This window comes from Castor canadensis, chromosome 14 (assembly GCF_047511655.1).
Source record: "Castor canadensis chromosome 14, mCasCan1.hap1v2, whole genome shotgun sequence".
In the NCBI taxonomy this organism is placed as follows: Eukaryota; Metazoa; Chordata; class Mammalia; order Rodentia; family Castoridae; genus Castor; species Castor canadensis.
This window is the reverse complement of record NC_133399.1, coordinates 77,921,993-77,945,666: the sequence shown is the minus strand read 5'-3', so window position 1 is coordinate 77,945,666 and position 23,674 is coordinate 77,921,993. Positions and strand designations below refer to the sequence as shown.

Here is a 23,674-nt window from a genome sequence, read left to right as displayed (position 1 = left end):
TAACATTGCTGTAAAGTGACACAAAGAGTTCCTAGGATATAAATGACCTAAAAGTACAAAAAACCTGCTTTGGTGTTAATATTTTGTCCCCTAAAATTCATGTTTGAAACTTAATTGCTGAGGTGATGGTATTAGAAGATGTTATTGTTAGGAAGAGATGAGTGTCCTTATAAAAGAGGCCTTGAAGAGCTTCCATGCTCCTTCCACAATGTGAGGAAATGGCATGGAGACAACAAATCTGATGACATATTCATCTTGGACTTTACAGCTTCCAGACCTTTGAGAAATAAATTTCTGTTGTTTAAAAGGTACTCAGCATATGGCATTTTGCTGAATGAACTGGTTCAATACCTTGGGCTGTTTCCCATTGTCTCTACCTGCTAGGTCCTCCTACTGAGAGTACAACAGCCTCTGTCTAGCCACTCCCTAGACCCCATCATCCTTTTGCCTAGAAGCACTGAGAACTCAGGCACTTCCATTACACTCATTATAGTCTCATGATTTTCACAGCCAATTCTACTCATTTCTCTCTCCCAAGAAAACTTTAGTCACCATGTTTTCTAACATTTGGATTTTATAACATGAAGTTAGGTCCAGAGATATTTAACAATTTACCTAGGTTAAAAATAGAGTAAATCACATGCTTGATTCAGAACTTGTACCCAGGTCTCCTGATTTTTAGTCCTGGACTCTGTCTACTGCACTACTCATTCACATGGGTCAACACTTAAAAATTATGTGGGTCAGATCTGTGCTCTTAAGTGTATATGTCACATCTGTTTAGCTGACAGTGCTAATTTGGGAACAGGGTTCTGAGTTTGATATGATTACTTTAAAATTGTTTTGCATGCATGTAGGAGAGCCTTACACCAAAGGAAGTGCTAGAAATTCCAGGATTCGAGACATTAGAGGAGAATGTGAAAGGCAGGCTTCAGGTACTCTGACTAGGTTACATGATGCCAGTGAGATCTCTGTAATCTTTGTGTTTGTGTGACACTGGGGTTTGAAATTAGGGCCTCATGCTTGCTAGGCAGGCACTCTAGCACTTAAGCCACTCCCTCATCTCTTTTTTGTGATGAGTATTGAGAGGGTGTCTCCAACTATCTGCCCGGGGCTGACTTCCAACCATGATCCTCCTGCTCTCTGCCCCCTGGGTAGCTAGGATCACAGGTGTGAGCCACTGGCACCCAGCTTTCTGTTATCTTCTCACTGTCAAGTAAGTGGTTCTGCTGTCAACTCCTGCTGCAGTTTCTGTTTATTACTCAAATATCTATTGCGCTTTCCACTGAAGTGGAGTGATACTTTAGAGCATGATTTGGTTGTTTGGTGTGATAAAATAATCCCACTTGTTCTTTGAAAAAAAAGAAAGAAAAGAACATACCAGCTTCAAATTGAAAGGAAAGGTAAATATCTTTGAGTTTCTTGGCAGCTTTTGAGGTGCTTTTCAAATAATTTTGAAAAAGTTTGTGACGATTAATTGCTACTGAGAATTGCTGCCAGCTTCGTTAGAAAGTCAAGCACCATTACTCAGTTGGAACCTAGACTAATCCCAGAGTAAATATATAGCCTGTTCATCAAACCCTCCCATCAAGAGGATTTGAAACTTCTGTGTAAGTGTACAGGAGGAGTAAAAGGCTGCTAAATCTTCTAGAGTGCATATGGATTAAGGAGTGGAGGCCCCATTCCTTACCTCCATTGCCTGGGGCCATGAAAAGACCTGTCAGGTGGGCAGGAAAGGGGAGGAGTGTGCAGCCTGCTTTCTCAGTGGTCACAGAGGTTGAGCCCTTCATTTGTACTTCTCACTGTAGGGTTGGAGGAAACCCTACACCAATTTTGCTCCAATTTGTCAATATCTGGAGACATTTTTGATGGTCATCGCTGCAAGAGGGATACTACTGGCATCTAGTGGTGGAGGCCAGGGATGCTGCTAAAAATTCTACATTACACAGACTGCCCACCCCCACAACAAAGAGCAAACTGCCAGTGAGGTTGAACTCAGAGTGTTATCAGCTAAACTCCTCAGCCCATCTACTGAGAAATCTCCTGTTACTAAGTACCTTAGAATGTGGTAGCATGCTAGAGAGAAGAAAAATATTCTATGGTGGACACTTTTCTACCTCAGAACTGCAGTGGTATTGCACTTGTGCTCCTTCTGAAGTCATCAGTCTACACTGTAAGCTGCTTTACTCTCCGTTGCTTCAAGAGAATAACACCAACAGTTGTCCTCTGGTGTTGGTTTACTCAGGCCCCCTCACTTGCTTAAGGAAGAACTATGTTGTAGACAGAATATGTATAACAAAAAAAGCATTTCTGTGATGAAGTTCCTAGGTGTATTGTAGTGTCTTTATAGCCAGAGGGGTTCATCTAATATCTAAATGTCTTTTTCAGCAAATTAACCCGAATTAACCCATTTCCATTTTTTGTGATCTCAGTAGAATCTAGACAAAGAGAAACAATAGTCAATATTATAATTAATTGCTTTGGAATATTATATCACTTATGTATTTATCTTGGCATGACTATAGAGAGTGACTGCAGTCACTCTCCACTGTGTGTCATCTTGGCCTTTTTTTTTTTTTAAGCTACATTAAATGTTGTGTGATTAACCCAGTTTTAACAATCACAGTGTTACTACTTAAGACTCTGCAGAGAAACAGCTATGTGAGTACCTTGAACTGGGTGGCAGCATGTTGTCACACACCGGCTTGCCTATACTTTTCTTGATGTGAATATTTCTTGGATGAATGGGTTTAAGGCCGAAAGAAGCACATTAATCTGCATTGCCAGATTTACAAGGATTTTTGCATGCCAGAAGCATGGGCTGCCTGAGTTCCATGTTTGTCATTAGTTCTGAAGGTGGCATTCATTTCTGAGGCAAAAAATAAACAGAATTGTTTGAGCAGCAGACCGCTATTGCATTTGTTAGCAGCAAGCTTTGTGATAAGATAATGTCATTGTATTGCCCTTTGACAAACAGAATGCATTCACGTGAGCAGGCTGAGTTCAAGAAAAGTACGAGAATATTCTTCTCAGCCTTGCAGCTGGGTTTTAGGGGAAGGGTTATTTTCTTTCATTCTTCTTTCTGTTTGGAATTTGCTTCTAATTTTTGCTCTTTAGAGAGGCTTTTATGCTTTCTTGTGAGAAAAAGTGTAATAGGTAATAAATGGGTATCAGTTTCCTCCTGGAAGGAGCATGGTATTAGCACAAAAACAGACACAAAGACCAATGGAACCAAAGATACAAAAACAAAAACAAAACCACATGCGATAGCCATCTGATCTTTGACAAAGGAGCCCAAAACATACACTGGAGAAAAGACAGCTCTTCAACACATGGTGCTGAGAAAACTGAATATCTATATGCAGAAGACTGAAACTAGACCTGTTTCTCACCCTGTACAAAAATCAACTCCAGGTGGATCAGATCTTAATGTAAGACCTAAAACCTTGAAACTGCTACAGGAAAACATACGGAAAGCTCTGGAAGATACAGGGATAGGTAATTATTTTCTAAATAGGACTTTAACTGCCCAGGAAATAGCAGCAAAAATTGACAAATGGGACTGCATCACATTAAAAGGTTTCTGTACATTAAAAGAAACAGTTTCTAAACTTCTTGTAACTGCATCCATTTGTTTTGCCTTCCCTGTTGCCACAATGGAAGAGGTGGCCTTTTTCCAAAGCTAATCTCCTCACCTGTGTTTGAGATGCTGCTCCCTGTTATGGTCTCTATTTGATTTCAGCTGATTAATTCTCCTCTGTCTTAAAACTAGTTCAGTTACCTTCCATTTTAAACAAAAAACTCTTTTACCCCAGCAATGCCTTGGGGCTGTATATGCAGAGGCCACCCATTCCCCCTGCCCCAAGATAATGCTCAATCTTTTAGAATTAATTTTGTAGGAATTTTGGGGTTTCCTTTAAATTATATGTCAGACTAAGGAAGCAAGCCATTGGAATTTACTTTCAATTAGATTTTTAAAAATTCTGAGGGCTGGGCATGATAGTTCAGGATTGTAATCTCAACTACTTGGGAAGTAGAGTAGGAGACTTGAGGCTTGAGGCCAACCTAGACAAAGTTAGCACGAGATCCTATCTGGAAAAAACAAACTAAAATCAAAAGGACTTGGGGGGTATGGCTCTAGCGGTAGGCCCTGGGTTCAATCCCTAATACTGAGGGGAACATCTCACTCAAGGCCATATAGATTGTAAGTAATAGAACCGTACATAGTTCAGATGTGACTCTGATTGCAGACTGTACTGAAAACTTCCCACCGGATTTGGTGGCGGGGGGATTGGGAGGAATATAAAAGCCAGATTCAAGTAGTTGAAAAGTAGGGGTTAAGGGTACTTTACGCTGTTTTTTCTCCTTCAGAGCCAAAATCCTAGAAAGGGCACAATATTGATACATAGTAAGTACTTACTCATCCAAATATTAGCTATATTGTTACTGGCCTCTCAGTAACATTTGACACAATTCTTCAATACATACTTAGTGAGTTCCTAATGCATTGGCTGTACTGTTGTAAGTGCTGGAGATAGAGCAGTGTGTAAACAGATACAACCTCTACCTGTACCTACACTTTCCTTGTTAGCTTCTTTTCTCTCTTACTGTTGAAAGTGGGGTTTAATTAGATTATGTCCTGTTACCATTTTGTTTCTTCTTGAGTTGTTTCATTCACTTGCATGATGCCAGTTACCATCCCAAAGCCAATAATTTGTACCTCTAGACCTTACAGCTCTGCTTATCACTCAAAAGCCCTCAGCCTCATCTTGCATGTTTTGGTTATCTTTTGCCCTATAATATGCCACCCTAAAATGTAATCCAAAGTTTCTTAAGCAACATTTATCTTTCTCATGAGTCTGTGATTTTGGTAGGGTTTGAGAGGAATGACTCCTTCACATGCCATCAGCTGTGGTGGCTTGACCAGGACAAGACAATTTGCTTTCAATATGGTGCACTCATGTGGTGCCAAAATGGCATAATGTGGTCCAAGATCTTAGCCAGGGCTGTGGTCTGTGGGGCCTTGGTCCCTGTCAATGTAGATCTGCCCATTGGGCAATTGTTCAGACTTCCTCAAAGCACAGAAGCCTTGGGGCAGGTGGATGATGTGCTGGATGGCTCAGTGCTCCGGTCAGTGGTCTTTTATGATCTAGCTTTGGAAGTCATAGTATCACTTCTGCAATACTCATTAGCTCACTCAAATTCCAGAAAACAAGACACATATTCTACTTTTCAGAGAGTGAATGTTGGAAGTGACTTTGTAAAGAGAGCATATGAAATGAAAGATACTCTTTGGAAAATGTATGCCACACTGTCCAAAGTTGAATTTATAATCTTCCACGAACCCATTTTTTCCCTCCTGTATTCCCTGATCCAGTAATGGTCCCCGCATCTCCATGACTGTTCATGTCAGAAACCATATTTAACACCTCTGTTCATTCCCCTGCAAGCTATCCTTCAGTGAGCCACTGGGTCTTTCATCTTCAAACCCTCCAGTCCTCTGTACTGCCACTGCCATGAACCTAAGTTCATCTCTCTACTCAGTTTTACTGCAGTGGTTTTCCAACAAGCTATCAGTCTTGCCTTCCAATCTATTTTTTATCCTGCTTCCTACATAATACTTTAAAATACAGATCATTCATGGCCTTCTTCTGCTTAAAACCCTTTAAAAGCTTTGCATTACTTTTGGGCTAAACAAAGTTCTTTCTCTGGCATTTTCTGGCTCCTAACTACTTCAGATTCATTTTGGCTTTCCTTGCTCCTTTTGCATCTGCTATACAGGGCTTCTGAGTTCTGTTTTCTCTTCTGTCTCAGGGCTCTCACTTCCACCCTTGCTTTTCTTTCTGTCTGCCACACTCTAAGTCATTATTTTTTTTCTAAGTTATTATTCATGTTTGTGTGAATATGGTTTGCTTAAGGAAACCTGGGTTAGAATCGTCTGTCAGACAGTTCAGTGGAACCTGCACATTTCCTTTATAGCCCTCACGATACTTTTAATTGCTTACATTTATCTTTGGTTTTCTTCCTTGCTAGAATCTAAAAAGTTCCATGAAGGGAAAACAGTTGATCTTGGACATCAAAAGTCATGATGGTGCCTGAAATCTTGTTAGTGATATATTTAGAAGTTACTGGTATTTGCTTTCTATTGTTTTTAGTATTCACCACATCAGACGCTGGTCTTGTTGAAGACTGTTGTGTCCCCTATTTTATGCCTGGTCCTTTGACCATTCCTATTCTTGTTCTTCATTTTTATTCAAGGTAAGGAATCTGCTGCAATGAAAGCTGATCTCCTGAGGGCAAGGAATATGAAGAGGTACATTAACCAGCTAACTGTGGCCAAGAAGCAGTGTGAGAAGAGAATCAGAATTCTGGGAGGTCCAGCCTATGACCAACAGGATGATGGGGTCTTGGATGAGGCAGAAGGGCCTCAAAGCCAGAAGGTACATGCTCAGTTGTCAAAGTTTTTAGTATTAACTTTAGGCACGTTTCATAACTCCAAGCTCATATACTTGGTTGTGAGATTCAAAAGGCTATTCCTTGGTGCCATTGACTTCTGTGAGTGGTAATGAATATGATAGGTGGCATATGTGGGCCTCACCATGCACATATTTTCCCATCTCCACTTTGTCCTCCCCCAGGCCGAGAGGAGCATGTTTGTATTCCCAAGGGCACAATCAAGACACTCATTATCAGTTGGATGGAAATAGCCACCCATTAAGTAGAAGGCATCTTAAGTTTTTTTTTCTTGGACTGGCAGTGTGACTAAAGTGGTAGAACAATTATCTAGCAAGCAAAAGACCTTGAGTTTAATCCCCAGTACCATCAAAATAAATAAGTAAATAAAAAGTTATTTTTCTTAACTCTTGCCACAATGTTATGAAATATCTACTTGATATCTTTATTTTCAGATAATAAAGTGATAAATGTAAGTATCCTGCCTAAGACCACATAGATAGGTTGAGGCAGAACTAGGTAAAAGCTTAGATGTGGTTATTTCACAAATCCAAATGCTTTCTTATTAAACCATAACATGTCAATAGCTGTTTTTACACAACAAAACTTTGGACTGTCTGTTAATAACAAGTCCTTAAATCAGAGAGCCTAGGAACACATTCTAGCCCTACTTCAGGGTCTGTCCTAACTCTAAAGGTTTGTCTCCAATACCTGGAGCAGTCTAGGATTGAAGGAAATAGCCACAGTATGTCCTGAGCGGCTTGGCTGTACCACCGGGAACAGGACTTAAAGGCAAATGCCAAACTCTTCTTTTGTAAGGTATGAGTCACCACAAAGAAGCCATAATTTAACTGTGGCTACAGCCTCTAACCTTTTCCCATTCTGAATTTTAGTCTTATCAATATTTGCCTGCTCATCTCTCAATTTGAGTTCAAGTGCTTACCTGTGACTTTCTCCTGCCTCTCTGTTCATTGATGTGCTTTTATTTTCCACTTGTTCCTGGCCTAGTCTCTGTCACATGCTCTTCAGGAAGGTTTCTGCCCTGCTTTTGTGTCAACCCTAGTGCAGGCCAAAGTTCTGCAGCATGATACACAAGTGGCACAAATGCAGCTCCAAGTAGCTCTTATTTCATAGAGTTTCTCTTAGCAACTGTAATTTCCTGAGGTTTTGCTTCATTGTCCAAAGTGAAAACTTTGCTTTTTGGTGACCCTTAGAAAGTACTCTTGATGGGTTGAATATTGCCCCTCTCTCCTTTTCCTAGCCTTTTGTCTCTTAAATAAATGTCCATTCCCATTTATCATAGATGGGGTCTTCATCTTACATCCTGTTTGTTCATTTATTCATTCAACAGATATTTACTGAGGTACCACAGTCTCTTGGGTATAGTCCTAGGTACTAGGACACATAATAAATAACATAGGATCTCTGCTCTCAAAGACTCCCACGTAATTGTAAAATTAAAAAGTAAGTGATCCAGTGGAGATATAAGATATATATCTGTTAGTAGCAACTCACCGCTTCCTAGTAGTAAAAAAGTGTATTTTTTTTTTAGCATATAAGGAAACCTTGAGAAAGATCAAGGAAGCTTATTCTAGGAAAAGCAAGTGTGATTTCTGTACAGGTTACCTTATACTATCTATTAGCAGTAGACAGTCCAATGCCAGCTCCATTTTTGATAATTCTTTCTAAGTATTCAGGAAAGGAGAAACCCATGTCTGTAGCATCAGAGTAAAGACATTCTCTCTAGTCTTCAGAAATATTATAGAATTCCAATAGTTATGGTGGTTTGCTATTCTGGATGTAAGATTTAAGATTTGTTAATTTGGGGCCATTCTGATATCTTTATAAGTGGTGAGAGCACATTTGCTATGACCTAATCATATGTGACCCAGAGCAATTAGCATGAACCTTGCTTCATAATGTATATTTCCAAATTGGATAAATTTCCAATTAAAAGAAAGATTGTCAGTGCATAGAAATGGCAAACCTTAATTATATGTTGCTTATAAGAACTGAACTAGAAAAACACAGATAGGTTGAAAGTTAGAGAAAGACATGACATGCACACACTAAACAGTGTCAGACCAAGAAGAATTCAGAGCAAGGAATATATCTAGAGATGAAGAACATCTCACTGTGATAAAGGGATCAATCCATCAAGAAGGCATAATAATCCTAAATTCGTGTGTAACCAGTAAGAAACCTTTAAAATATATAAAGTAAAAACTGACAAAAGTAAAAGGAGAAAAACAATACGCAGTTGAAGTTGGAGATGTTAACATTCCTTTCTGTGTAATTCACAGAATAGATAAACAGAATAGTAGTAAAGATACTGAAGACTTGAATAACAGTAACAACTGACTAGAATGAATGAACCTTTATCAAATACTTACTCTGACAGCAGCAGAATGTACATTTTTTTCTTGCCTGTACACTGAACAGCCACCAATAAATACTACTTTGCTGGGTGATAAGTCCCAACAAATTTAAAAGGGTTAAAACTATACAGAGGTTGTTCTCTGACCACAATGGAATCAAACTGGAAGTCAATAAGAGAAAGAAATATGGGAAAGTCCCAATTATTGAAAATATAAATAATATATCTAAATAAGGCTTTAGTCAAAGAAGAAATCATAAAGGAAATTAGGAATTACGTTGAATGGAATGAAAATGAAAGTACAGGATATTTGTGGGATGCAGTGAAAGCAGTTCTTAGTGGGAAATTCATTCTTTTCAAAGAAGAAAGGTGCTGAAATTAGTGCTTAAAGCCCCCACTCTTCAGGTGGGAATTAAAATCTATTAAAAATACAAATAAAAACTACAAGGAAGGAAAGAAAGTAGATGCAAATTATAATATTAGAAATGAGACACAGTTTAGCACTATAGATGTTACATGCAACTTTAAGCCAGTAAAATTTGACAATTTAAGTGAAACAGACAAGTGATTTGACAGGCAAAATTACTAAAACTAATTCAAAAAGAAGTAGACAATCTGAATGGCCTTTGGTGTATTAAAGAAAATGAATTTACAATTTAAAAACCTTCCACACTGGGAGATTCAAGATGGCAACTAGGGTATGAAAGCAGATAGCCTAAGCTCCATGACTCCAAAACCTCCCTGAGACGCTGGAGCCACACTTGGTGGAATTAAAGCACCAACCAGAATCAAACCTTCAACACCCTTAACCCCTAATCCACAGAAAGCTTCCCCTGAGAAGGCATGTTACACTGAGAAAACTTGAGGGCTGCCACCGCTGCTGCAACTGCTGCCACTGGGTCCAAATCTGCTGCAAGACATTCGACAGATCAAAGAGGACTCAGAAGGGAATGAAGAAAATGGATACCCAGTTCTGGACTCTAACAAAACAAAGATAAATGACACCAAGAAACCCAACGATGTCCACCAAAACACTCAAAGAAGACATCCTGCAAGGAATCACTGAGAATTTCATGGACATGATACTAGACATGGTTAATCAAAACTTACAAGATGCGCTCAAGAAATTTCAAGACACCAAAAATAAAGAATACGAAGACACAAAAACAAATAAATGAACCCATAAGAGCCCTAAATAAACACCAAAGTGAAACAGAGAACACTATAAATAGAGAGGTAAATGAATTAAAGATGAAAACAGAAAATATTAACAGAGGAAGTGACCCATGATATGGAAAGCCTCAGAAAAAAGAATGAAACAGAAACACAAAACACAGTGGAAGGCCACTCCAGCAGACTAGGACAGCAGAAGACAGAATCTCAGAACTTGAAGGTAAAATAGAAATTAAAGGAAAAACTGAAGAATTGTTAGTCAACTCAAGACTAAAGGAATATGCAAGAACTCACTGACTCCATCAAAAGACCAAACCTAAGAATCATGTGCATTGAAGAAGGAGAAGAGGTCCAAGCAAAAGGGATTCATAATATATTCAATAAAATAATAAGAAAATTTCCCAAATCTAGAGAACATTCTGCCCATTCAGGTACAGGAAGTCTCCAGGACACCAAACAAACTTGACTAAAATAGAACTTCTCCACGACATATTATCATTAAAACAACAAGCACAGAGAACAGAGAAAGAATATTGAAGGCTATAAGAGAGAAAAAACAAATAACATAAAGGTAAACCCATCAAAATCACAGCAGATTTCTCAACGGGAACCTTAAAAGCAAGAAGGGCATGCAGTGAGGTATTCCGGGCACTGAATGAAAATAACTTCAACCCTAGGATACTCTACCCAGCAAAACTATCATTCAAAATAGGTGGAGCAATAAAAGTCTTCCATGATAAGCAGAAACTAAAACAATATATGACCACCAAACCACCCTACAAAAGATTCTCCAAGGAATTCTGCACACAGAAAATGAAAGCAAACAAAACCATGAGAGGACAGGCAGTATCAAACCACAGGAAACAACACAAGGAATTGGAGAGTAACATTGATTCAGCTGCACACAATCAAACCCTTAACAACAAAAACAACTAAATGACAAAAACATATCTATCAATATTAACACTCAATGGAGTCAACTCCCCTATCAAGAGATACCATTTGGCAAACTGGATTAAAAAGGAAGACCCAACAATCTTCTGTTGTTTACAAGAGACCCACCTCATTGACAGAAACAAACACTGGCTTAGAGTGAAAAGCTAGAAGAAGATTTACCAAGCCAGTGGCCCCTGAAAACAGACAGGAGTAGCAATACTTATCTCAGACAAAGTAGACTTCAAACTTACGTTGATCAAACAAGATAAAGAAGGATACTCCATACTAATAAAAGGGCAAATACACCAAAAGGGAGTACCAATTATCAACCTATATGCACTCAATCTCAGTGCACCAAATTTCATCAAACATCCTTTAAAGGACTTAAAAGGACATATAGACTCCAATACAGTGGTAGTGGAAGACATTAATAACCCCCTATCACAAATAGATAGGTCATCCAAACAAAAAAATCAATAAAGAAATTCTAGAACTAAATCACACAATAGATCAAATGAACTTAGCTGATATCTAGAGACTATTTCATACAACATCTGTACAATATACATTCTTCTCAACAGTCCATGGAACTTTATCCAAAATTGATCATATCTTAGGGCACAAAGCAACCCTCAGCAAATACAAGAAAATAGAAATAATCCCCTGCATTCTATTTGATCACATGCATTAAAACTAGAACTCAGCAACAAAAACAACAGCAAAAAACATGCAAACAATTGGAAGCTGAACAACACATTGCTCAATGATCTGTGGATCATTAATGAAATAAAAGAGAAAACTAAAAGGTTCCTGGAAGTTAATGAAAATGAAAACACGACCTACCAGAACCTATGGGACATAGCAAAGGCTGTCCTAAGAGGAAGGTTTATAGCCATCAGTGGATATATTAAAAGGACAGAAAGAGCTCATAAATGACCTAATGCTACATCTCAAACTCCTAGAAAAACAAGAAAAGCAAAACCCAAAACAAGCAGAAAGAGAGGAATAATAAAAAAATAAGCACCAAAATTAATGAAATACAGACCAAAAAAACCATACAAATAATCAATGAAACAAAAAGCCCATTCTTGGAAAAAATAAACAAGATTGAAAAGCACCTGACAAATCTGACTAAAATGAGGAGAGAAAAAACCCACATCAGTAATCAGAAATGCAAAAGGGGAGATAACAACAAACACCACAGAAATCCAGAGAATCATCAGACACTACTTTGAGAACCTATATTCTAATAAATTTGAAAATCTTGAAGAAATGGACAAATTTCTAGATATTTATGACCATCCAAAATTGAGCCCAGAGGATATTAACCACCTAAATAAATCTGTAACATAAAATGAATTGAAGCAGCAATAAAGAGTCTTCCCAAAAAAGAAAAGTCCAGGACCTGATAGATTCTTGGCTGAAATCTATCAGACCTTTAAAGAAGAACTAATACCAACTCTCCTTAAACATTTCCATGAAATAGAAAGGGAAGGAATACTGCCTTACTTATTCTGTGAAGCCAGTATTACATTCATCCCAAAACCTGACAAAGACACATCCAAAGAGGAGAACTATAGGCCAATTTCCTTAATGAACATCAATGCAAAAATCTTCAATAAAATAATGGCAAACCAAATCCAACAATGTATCAGAAACATCATTCACCATAACCAACTCAGCTCCATCCCAGGGATGCAAGGATGGTTCAACATAGGCAAATCAATAAATGTAAAACAGCACATTAATAGAAGCAAAGACAAAAACCACCTGATCATCTCAACAGATGCAGAAAAAGCCTTTGATAAGATTCAACACCACTTCATGATAAAAACTCTTAAGAAAACTAGGAATAGAAGGAATGTACCTCAGCATTATAAAGGCCAACATCATACTTAATGGAGAAAACTGAAACCATTTCTCCTAAAATTAGGAATGAGACAAGAGTGCCCACTCTCCCCACTCTTATTCATCATAGTCCTGGAATTCCTAGCTAGAGCAATAAGACAAGAAGAAGAAATAAAAGGAATACAAATAGGTAAACTGTCAAAATATCCCTATTTGCAGATGACATGATCCTATACCTCAAAGACCCAAAAAACTCTATACGAAAACTCCTAGACACCATAAACAGCTTCAGTGTGGCAGGATACAAAATCAACTTACAAAAATCATTAGCTTTTCTATATATCAACAATGAACAAATTGAGAAAGTATATAGGAAAACAGTTCCATTTACAATAGCCTCAAAAAAACCCCCAAATACCTAGAAGTAAACCTAACAAAGGATGTGAATGACTTCTACAAGAAGAACTACAAACTTCTGAAGAAAGAGATTGAGGAAGACTACAGAAGGTGGAAATGTCTTCCGTGCTTATGGATTGGTAGAATCGACATAGTAAAAATGTCTATACTACCAAAAGCAATCTACATGTTTAACGCAATTCCCATCAAAATCCCAATGACTTTCATTGCAGAGATTGAAAAATCTACCCTAAAGTTCATTTGGAAATACAAGAGACTGCGAATAGCCAAGACAATACTCAGCAAAAAGAGCAATGCTGGAGATATCACAATACTCGACTTCAAACTATATTACAAAGCCATAGCAATAAAAACAGCATGGTACTGGCACAAAAACTGATATGAAGACCAGTGGAACAGAATAGAGGACCCAGATGTGAATCCACACAGCTATGCCCAACTTATTTTTGACAAAGGCACCACAAACATACAATGGAGAAAAGACAGCCTGTTCAACAAATGTTGCTGGGAAAAGTGGTTTTCTGCCTGCAGAAAACAAACTAGATCCATGTTTATCACCCTGTACTAGTATCAACTCAAAATTGATCAAGGACCTTAACATCAGACCCAAAACTCTGAAGCTAGTACAGAAAAGATCAGGGAATACTCTGGAAGCAATAGGTATAGACAAGGATTTCCTCAATAGAACCTCAGCAGCTCAGCAACTAGGGGAAAGGATGGACAAATGGGACTACATGAAATTAAAAAGCTTCTACACAACAAAAGAAATGGTCTCTAAACTGAAGAGACCACCCACAGAGTTGGAGAAAATATTTGCCCACTACACATCAGACAAAGAACTGATAACCAGAATATACAGGGAGCTCAAAAAACTAAACTCTCCCCAAATTAATGAACCAATAAAGATGTGGGCAACTGAACTAAACAGAACTTTTTCTAAATAAGAAATCCAAATGGCCAAAAGGCAATTGAAAAAATGCTCACCATCTCTGGCCATAAAGGAAATGCAAATCAAAACCACACTAAGATTCCGCCTCACCCCTGTTAGAATAGCTATCTCAAAAACACCACCAACAACAAATGTTGGCAAGAATGTGGGGAAAAAGGAACCCTTGTATATTGCTGGTGGGAATGCAAGCTAGTACAGCCACTCTGAAAACAATATGGAGGTTTCTTAAAAATCTAAACTGATCTGCCATATGATCCAGCAATCCCACTCCTAGGGATATACCCAAAGAAATGCAACTCAGGTTACTCCATAGGCACCTGCACACCCATGTTTATTGCAGCACTATTACAACAGCCAAGATGCTCCTCTACTGACGAATGGATCAAGAAAATGTGGTATTTATACACAATGGAATTGTACTCAGCCATGAAGAAGAATGAATTCTTATCATTTGCAAGTGAATGGACGGAACTGGAGAACATCATCTTAAGCAAAGTTAGCCAGGCTCAGAAGACCAAAAATCATATGTTCTCCCTCATATGCAGACTTTAGATCTAGGGCAAATGCAGCAATGTTGTTGGACTTGGTCACCGTAAGGGGAAGAGCACTTACGACAGGAACAGGGAAAGGTAGGAAACCCAAAACTTGAAAGTGCCCACTGTAGAGGGAGCTAATATTGTAACCTTAAAATGACAGAGGTCACTGTGGGAAGATGACTTGGAAGTAGTAAAGAGATCTGCTAGAGATGAATCAATTTAGGTCATAATACACAAGTGTGTGGAAGCAATGCTGGGAACCTCTCTGTATAGCTATCCTTATCTCAAACTAGCAAAAAAGTTATGTCTTTCTTATTATTGCTTATGTCTACTCTTCAACAAAATTGGAGAAGAGGGCAGAACAGGTTCTGCAACAGGAAAACAAAAAAATATATTGTCTTATATTTTGCAAGGTAGTGGCCCCTATAAGGCCCCAGAATGGAAAGATAGAAGGAAGAGTTTCAGAGAAAAGTAAAGGGAGAACAGGAACTGAAAATTAATCAGGTTTTGAAGTCATTGACATAAATGTCTGACTTTTCTTTTAAAGCCAGCTTCCACATTAATTTATTTGTTTGATCCAAGGCCAATTCAAAATGAACACTATTAAATGTAGCCCAGGATCTGTGCATGAGTATAAGAAGGTTCCCTGGCTCTCTGTTGCTGGAGTTGCTGACACATCTTCATATGAGCTTTTTGAACTTCCTTAGAGCATGTAAAGTTAGTTTCTCAATGCTTCATTGGCAGGGTTTACACAAAATACAGACATTGTGATATCCCAGCGTTAGTAAACTGACTCAATACTAATGGTCTGAAATATTTGTGGAAACTAATTCTTAGTGGTCTACTGGATGGCCATCTTTTGAAATTAGTTACCAGAAGTTAGTATTAAATGTCTTCCTCTTTCTACCACAAAACAGGTAATTATTGGTGACAGAAGAGTTGAATATGCATTGATCATATACACTCAATTTTAGAAATATCTTTCTGGTAATAACTTGAGAAAATTTACAGACTGTCATAATGTTAATTTTTAGAATCTCAGAGTGTAAGCTGTCTTTTTTTTGTGGGGGCGGGGGTACGACTGGGCTGTGAACTCAGGGCTTCATGCTTGCCAAGCAGGAGCTCTTACCCTAGATGTCATTTTTTTTATTACTAAATAAACTAAATTTTATTACTAAATTGCTAATTTAAGGATGTGGACCTTAAATTCCTTCTAAATTAATTTGAGGCATTTCTCCTAATTGAGACATAAATCATTAAAGGAAGTGCTTTCTCATAGTACAGCAACCCATCCTCAAGGTTGTTCCTACTATGTCTTTAGATAGGTGGCTTTTTTTTTTCTTCTGCGATCACAAAAGAGTAAAAAAAGAACAGTAGAATTGATTTTGGTGTGTCCATACAATGAAATGTTAGTGTGCAATTAAAATGAGGCTGTAAAGGATTTTTTTAATCAATGTGGTGTTATAAATAAAAAGGAGTGATATAAAATCATTTGTATTTTCCTCAGCAATTAAAACTATGATGGAAAGTAAAAATGTCAAATCATTATACTCTACCTTCTTGGTCTTTCATACATTTTTCTTCAGCGTTTCTATTATCGGCAACTATTGCTTTTAGCATGGAGTGTATATTCTACGGGTGACCTAACAGGTGTTTCAGTTTTCTAGTGGTACTATATTATATTGGCTGTGACTGTAAAAGTGCATTTTCCCCTGAATGTAGAAGTTAATTCATTGGAAGTTAAGGCAAACTGGTATTTAAAATTTAATTTTTTTTCTTAAATTCCCTTAATAGATTCTTCAATTTGAAGATATTTTGGGCAGTACTTTCTACCGGGAGCACTTTCGGATATACATGGAAAGAATGGACAAAAGAGCTCTTATTGGCTTCTGGGAGTCTGTGGAACATTTAAAGAATGCTAACAAGGTAGTGTAAATAGACTTAAAGGAATACTAATCAGCGATGGAAAACTATGCTGCATCTTAGGCAGTATATCATCTTCTCATTGAAGGTGTAAGATAAGTATACATTATGAGGATATTTAAGTGAAACATAATAGTGACATTACACCTCAGCCCATTATACCAAGTAAATTTGTACTATATTTTCACAGAAGATGCTTTTGAATAAGTAACCAAGGGGACAAGAGATTTATAAGTGTACCAAGAAATTGAATTTCATTTCAGGTAATTATTTTTAAACACTGTAAAAGCACAGGTACAGATCCACATTGCTATTATAAAATAAACTTGGCCTTAGCACCTACACCTAGTCTTACAATCTTCCATGTTACATCATAATGTGCATTTTCATTTTATTCTTTGTTTACAGGGTGCATTATTTGCATACTTCTCTTTTTATTTCATTTAAAATATGATTGAGAAAAGGAATATAAAAAATATTATGGTTATTCATGAGGACCCAGTAATACATATCATGCTGTGTACGTTGCAAGTTCTCAGTGTGAAAAAAAGAATATCTACACATTCTTTATGCAGATATATATAAGTGTCTACAAATATACATATCAGTATGTAAACCACATATGTAATATATATGTAAAACAGATATATAGATATCAGTGTTTAACATTTTGAAAGGTTGATTAACATAAGCACAAAGAACATTTTGTACATTGAATTACTCATTTGCATATGAATGTTGCTAGAACAGAATACCAACTTAAAATACACCATAAATCACAAACTGCACTGGAATGTAATAAACCCCATTAACAGAAGCGAAGACAAAAACCACTTGATCATCTCAATAGATGCAGAAAAAGCCTTTGATAAAATCCAACACCATTTCATGATAAAAGCTCTAAGAAAACTAGGAATAGAAGGAAAGTACCTCAACATTATAAAAGCTATATATGACAAACCTACAGCCAGCATTATACTTAATGGAGAAAAACTGAAACCATTCCCTCTAAAATCAGGAACCAGACAAGGATGCCCACTATCCTCACATATTCAACATAGTACTGGAATTCCTAGCCAGAGCAATTAGGCAAGAAGAAGGAATAAAAGGAATACAAATAGGTAAAGAAACTGTCAAAATAATCCCTATTTGCAGACGACATGATCCTATACCTTAAAGACCCAAAAAACTCTACTCAGAAGCTTCTAGACATCATCAATAGCTATAGCAAGGTAGCAGGATATAAAATCAACATAGAAAAATCATTAGCATTTCTATACACTAACAATGAGCAAACTGAAAAAGAATGTATGAGAACAATTCCATTTACAATAGCGTCAAAAAAACTCAAATACCTAGGTGTAAACCTAACAAAAGATGTGAAAGACCTCTACAAGGAAAACTACACACTTCTGAAGAAAGAGATTGAGGAAGACTATAGAAAGTGAAGAGATCTCCCATGCTCATGGATTGGTAGAATCAACATAGTAAAAATGTCGATACTCCCCAAAGTAATCTACATGTTGAATGCAATTCCCATCAAAATTCCAATGACATTCATTAAAGAGATTGAAAAATCTACCGTGAAATTTATATGGAAACACAAGAGGCCACGAGTAGCCAAGGCAATACTCAGTCAAAAGAACAATGCAGGAGGTATCACAATACCTGACTTCAAACTATATTACAAAGCAATAACAATAAAAACAGCATGGTACTGGCACAAAAACAGACATGAAGACCAGTGGAACAGAATAGAGGACCCAGATATGAAGCCACACAACTATAACCAACTTGTCTTTGACAAAGGAGCTAAAAATATACGATGGAGAAATAGCAGCCTCTTCACAAAAACTGCTGGGAAAACTGGTTAGCAGTCTGCAAAAAAACTGAAACTAGATCCATGTATATCACCCTATACCAATATTAACTCAAAATGGATCAAGGATCTTAATATCAGACCCCAAACTCTAAAGTTGATACAGGAAAGAGTAGGAAATACTCTGGAATTAGTAGGTATAGGTAAGAACTTTCTCATCGAAACCCCAGCAGCACAGCAACTAAGAGATAGCATAGATAAATGGGACCTCATAAAGCTAAAAAGCTTCTGTTCATCAAAAGAAATGGTCTCTAAACTGAAGAGAACACCCACAGAGTGGGAGAAAATATTTCCCAACTACACATCAGACAAAGGACTGATAATCAGAATATATAGGGAACTTTAAAAACTAAATTCTCCCAAAACTAATGAACCAATAAAGAAATGGGCAACTGAATTAAACAGAACTTTCTCAAAAGAAGAAATTCAAATGGCCCAAAGGCACATGAAAAAATGCTCACCATCTCTAGCAATAAAGGAAATGCAAATTAAAACCACACTAAGATTCCACCTCACCCCTGTTAGAATAGCCATCATTAGCAACACCACCAACAACAGGTGTTGGCGAGGATGCAGGGAAAAAGGAACCCTCTTACACTGCTGGTGGGAATGTAAACCAGTACAACCACTCTGGAAAAAAATTTGGAGGCTACTTAAAAAGCTAAACATTGATCTACCATTTGATCCAGCAATACCACTCTTGGGGATATACCCAAAAGACTGTGACACAGGTTACTCCAGAGGCACCTGCACACCCATGTTTATTGCGGCACTATTCACAATAACCAAGTTATAGAAACAGCCAAGATGCCCCACTACCAACGAATGGATTAAGAAAATGTGGTATCTATACACAATGGAATTTTATGCAGCCATGAAGAAGAACGAAATGTTATCATTCGCTGGTAAATGGATGGAATTGGAGAACATCATTCTGAGTGAGGTTAGCCTGGCCCAAAAGACCAAAAATCATATGTTCTCCCTCATATGTGGACATTAGATCAAGGGCAAACACAACAATGGGATTGGACTTTGAGCACATGATAAAAGCGAGAGCATACAAGGGAGGGGTGAGGATAGGTAAGACACCTAAAAAATTAGCTAGCATTTGTTGCCCTTAACGCAGAGAAACTAAAGCAGATACTTTAAAAGCAACTGAGGCCAATAAGAAAAGGGGACCAGGAACTAGAGAAAAGGTGAGATCAAAAAGAATTAACCTAGAAGGCAACACACACGCACAGGAAATTAATGTGAGTCACCTCCCTCTATAGCTGTCCTTATCTCAACTAGCAAAAACCCTTGTTCCTTCCTATTATGGCTTATACTCTCTCTACAACAAAATTAGAAATAAGGGCAAAATAGTTTCTGCTGGGTATTGAGAGGGTGGGGAGGAGAGGGAGGGGGGCGGAGGGGGTGGGGGCAGGGGGGAGAAATGACCCAAGCCTTGTATGCACGTATGAATAAAAAAAAAAAAAAAAAACTCCATTGGTTAAAGAATCAAATGCATCCTGTAGTATTTTTAAATCTTCTACTTTGATTGTTGGGACTGAGGTTTGAACTCAGGGCTTTGAGCCACACCTCCAGCTCATCAAATCTTCTTTCATTATGAATAGCCACAAGTTACCTCATTTTACCCAATATTATATTTGCCAAGTTCATTAGTTATATTAACCACTAGGTTTAATTCCAGGTGACTTTTGGCTGCTCTCAAAAGAATATTGTTAAGAATAAGGAGTTTTCCAAAACTACTGAACACAATTTGAAAATTTTCAATGAAGTAAGAGTAGATAGCTTCCTCAAAATAGCCATATTTTAATCTAGCAACACTGATTAAATTAATCACTCCTTAAGTGATTTTTGTTTTTTGCTACTGCTGAGATCTTGCTTGCCATTCCTTAGAGTTGATGAAGTGCCAGCAGAGGAAATGTGAAGATCATATGAGTGAGAAGTAGACTGGTGATGACAAGTGTACTGCTGAAGACTAAACTGTCCAGTATGCTTGATGATAAATATTATGAAGTTATTTTGAGGAATATCTTTCTTTTTAAATACACAATAAGTATATCGACTTCTTCCTGGAGTGAGAAATCATTTAATTTAGCTTAGTGGAGCGAGCACTTCCACTTATTTATACTAGACAAAAAGTCAAATAGATTTTAGTTGATAAATGGAATTGAGATTATGGAAAGGAAGCCATTGCAGGAAGAGCACTGTTCTCATTTACTTTTTCTCTTGTATTTAAAAGAAACTGCAGATATTAACTAATCAACATAAAGTGTTCATTTTAAGAAACTTGGGTTTTTTCAGAGTCTGATGTTTACTCCTTAACTTTGAATGTGAACACAGAAGCCTAGGCTTCACAGTGGTACAAGTACTAGGGTACATCCCAAATCTCTTCCTTCCAGCTTTGACATGCAGAGAATTTAGTGGAAAATTTCTCTCAGAGATGATATTCCTTGCTGTTCTTTTTCATCTTTCTGTCTTTGCAGAATGAAATTCCACAATTAGTTGGTGAAATTTATCAGAATTACTTTGTGGAAAACAAAGAAATATCTGTGGAAAAATCACTTTACAAAGAAATCCAGCAATGTCTTGTAGGAAATAAAGGAATTGAGGTGTTCTGCAAAATCCAGGGAGATGTATATGAGATCCTAAAGGATAGATACTACCCCTCATTTATTGTCAGTGATCTGTACGAAAAATTGATGGTAAAAGAGGAGGAAAAACATGGCTCACAATTTATTTCCAACAAAGATGAAATGGTGAGTCACATTTATTTTTCTCTTCCCTTTTCAGTGGATAAACTTTGATTACAATTAGGGAGAACATATTGTATGAGCCAAATTTGATGTGTACCATAATCTTTTAATAAAGAGGACTTTAAATAGAATAAATAGTAAACTTAAATTACTGGTTGCTTTGGGTCTAATTTACTTCTTTCTCCCCCTTTTGACCTGCTGACCTATTTGCTGCTAACATTGAATCAGAGATCTTTGACTGTCTTAGGCATACCCTCAGTTTGACTCCTAAGTGAGAGCAGAAAATCTGTAGAGTGTGCCATTTGTAGTTTATACCAGCATAGAGAATCATTCGGGATATTGTTCAGCCTTTGAATAGAGAGGGAAGGGATAGGGGAAAATGGAGAAAGAAAGGAATATGGGAGGAGTTAGAGGGAAAATTTTGGAGTTAAAGAAAAAAAAAAACTCACAGACAGGAATAAAATGCTCTGAAAGATACCTTATTAAGCTTTACCTCAAGTCTAATTTTCTTGTAGTGTACTCGATTATTTTGGATAGCTCTAGGTTACAGCTCTCATTTACTTTAGTGACTTACATGAGCTTTAAGACTGATAGAAGCAGGGCACTGGTCGCTCATGCTTGTAATTCCTAGTTATTTGTAAAGCTGAGATCAGGAGGATCTTGATTCAAGGCCAGCCTGGGCAAATCAGTCTCAAGACCCCATCTCCAAAACAACCAAATGGGATATATGAGGTGTGGCTCAAATGGTAGAGTGCCTGCTTTGCAAGCACGAAGCCCTGAGTTCCCCCTGTCCCCCACCAAAAAAGACTGATACATAGAAATATTATAATTTATCTTGAATTTTTTTTTTCTTTCTGTCCAGTTTGCTCACTCCAGCCCTGAAGAATTAAGTTCTTGCCTTTGATGGTGTTAGAAAGCAGCTTGAGGTCTCTGAACTGTTGTTAAATTGTTTAACAACAATTAAACAACTTTTTTTCAGAAGTTTTGTTACTTGGTTCTTTATGGATAAAAATCACTGAACTGATGTATTCAAACTCACTACTCACTGAAGTTTATTTTTAAGATCACAGTTTGTTTTAGCTATGTTTCTTTCTACTTCAAGAATTAAAATGGTTACTATTATAGCAAGTATAAATAATTTATTCAAATGAATAAAAACTTCAGTATCAAATAAATAGAATAAGGACTTGAACTAACAGTTGACATGGGAGATAATAGTAGATCAGTGAAAAATATCCCTCTTTCTAGGACTCACAGAAAACCAATATGTACTACTCACCTTTTAAAAGTTTTCGATACTCTTTATTCCAATAATCCTTAGAAATAGGAATTTGTAGAATTGTATCCTAAGAAAATAATTAAAATGTAGAAAGGAAGTTTATGCATAATGGAATCTGATTTAGTTCATTTAAACAAGAAAGTAGAACCAACCCATAGCAGGTGCAGCAATAGGAATATTATCAGTGCAATAAAATACACTACATCTGTAAAAACTATAATTCTGAATTTACTGGTTAACAATCCAGAAGAAAGTTAAGGGGTGAAGATATCCCTGGCAGTCCCCTTCAGTGCAATGAATGCTGTTGGCTGCCACTGAAACAACTTAACATGCTGCTTGGTAATCTAGCCTGATTTTCCCAAGTTCTACAGGTCTTTGTGAATCTTCACTTTCAAATGCTACTATTTTACTTAGAAAATAATCTGTGTTTTGATTTATAAAATACATCTTAAGAGAAGAACTGAACAAAGTACATGCTGGAAGTATTTACTTGTGGGAATTTGGAAATGATTTTATAAAGAGACTTGCATTGGTTTTGCATAATACTGTTAGGAGACTGGAAAAAAAGCAAGTAGGTAAAGTTTGAATTGTAATGATAATTCAGTTGCCTTCCCTTGCTCTGTGCAGATTCCTTTGGATGTACCATTTGGGAAATAATGGCATAGAGCCTGGCCGGTGGCTCATGTCTGTAATCCTAGCTACTTAGGAGGCAGAGATCAGGAGGCTCAAAGTTCGAAACCAGCTCAGGCAAATAGTTTGCAAGACCCTCTTAAAGAAACCCATCACAAAAAAGGGGTGGTGGAGTGACTCAAGGTGTAGACCCTGAGTTAAAGCCCCAGTACTACCAAAAATGATAATAATAATGGCATGAAATCCCTCCCCTACTTTCTTTTTTCATTTTGTTTTCTTTTTTTTTTGGCAGCACTAGGTTTGAATTTAGGGCCTCATGCTTGCAAGACAGGCACTCTCACTGCTTAAACACTCCACCAGCCCCTCCTCCACTTTCTTTAGTTTATTAAATATTTCCATTTTCACTACAATTCTGAATGCCAGATACTTTGGTTCCATATACTTTGATTTTTCTCTTTGCTAGAAAAAAGAACTCTCAATATTCTACTTTGTACTGATAAAGGATCTATAAAATA

At 37.3% G+C, this 23,674-nt stretch overlaps 1 protein-coding gene across 7 annotated transcripts in view; it reads left to right on the top strand.

The window, feature by feature from the left end:
* Snx25 (sorting nexin 25) overlaps positions 1-23,674 on the top strand; it is a 122,492-nt gene that overhangs the window by 77,661 nt on the left and 21,157 nt on the right. For 6 of the 7 annotated variants that reach the window (XM_074054854.1, XM_074054856.1, XM_074054855.1 and 3 more), the window contains 3 exons: positions 6,259-6,440; positions 16,484-16,615; positions 20,981-21,253. In XM_074054854.1, the coding sequence (XP_073910955.1) occupies positions 6,259-6,440; positions 16,484-16,615; positions 20,981-21,253 (587 nt within the window). The remainder of the gene's footprint in view (positions 1-6,258; positions 6,441-16,483; positions 16,616-20,980; positions 21,254-23,674) is intronic. The other variant, XM_074054857.1, reaches the window with a different exon arrangement.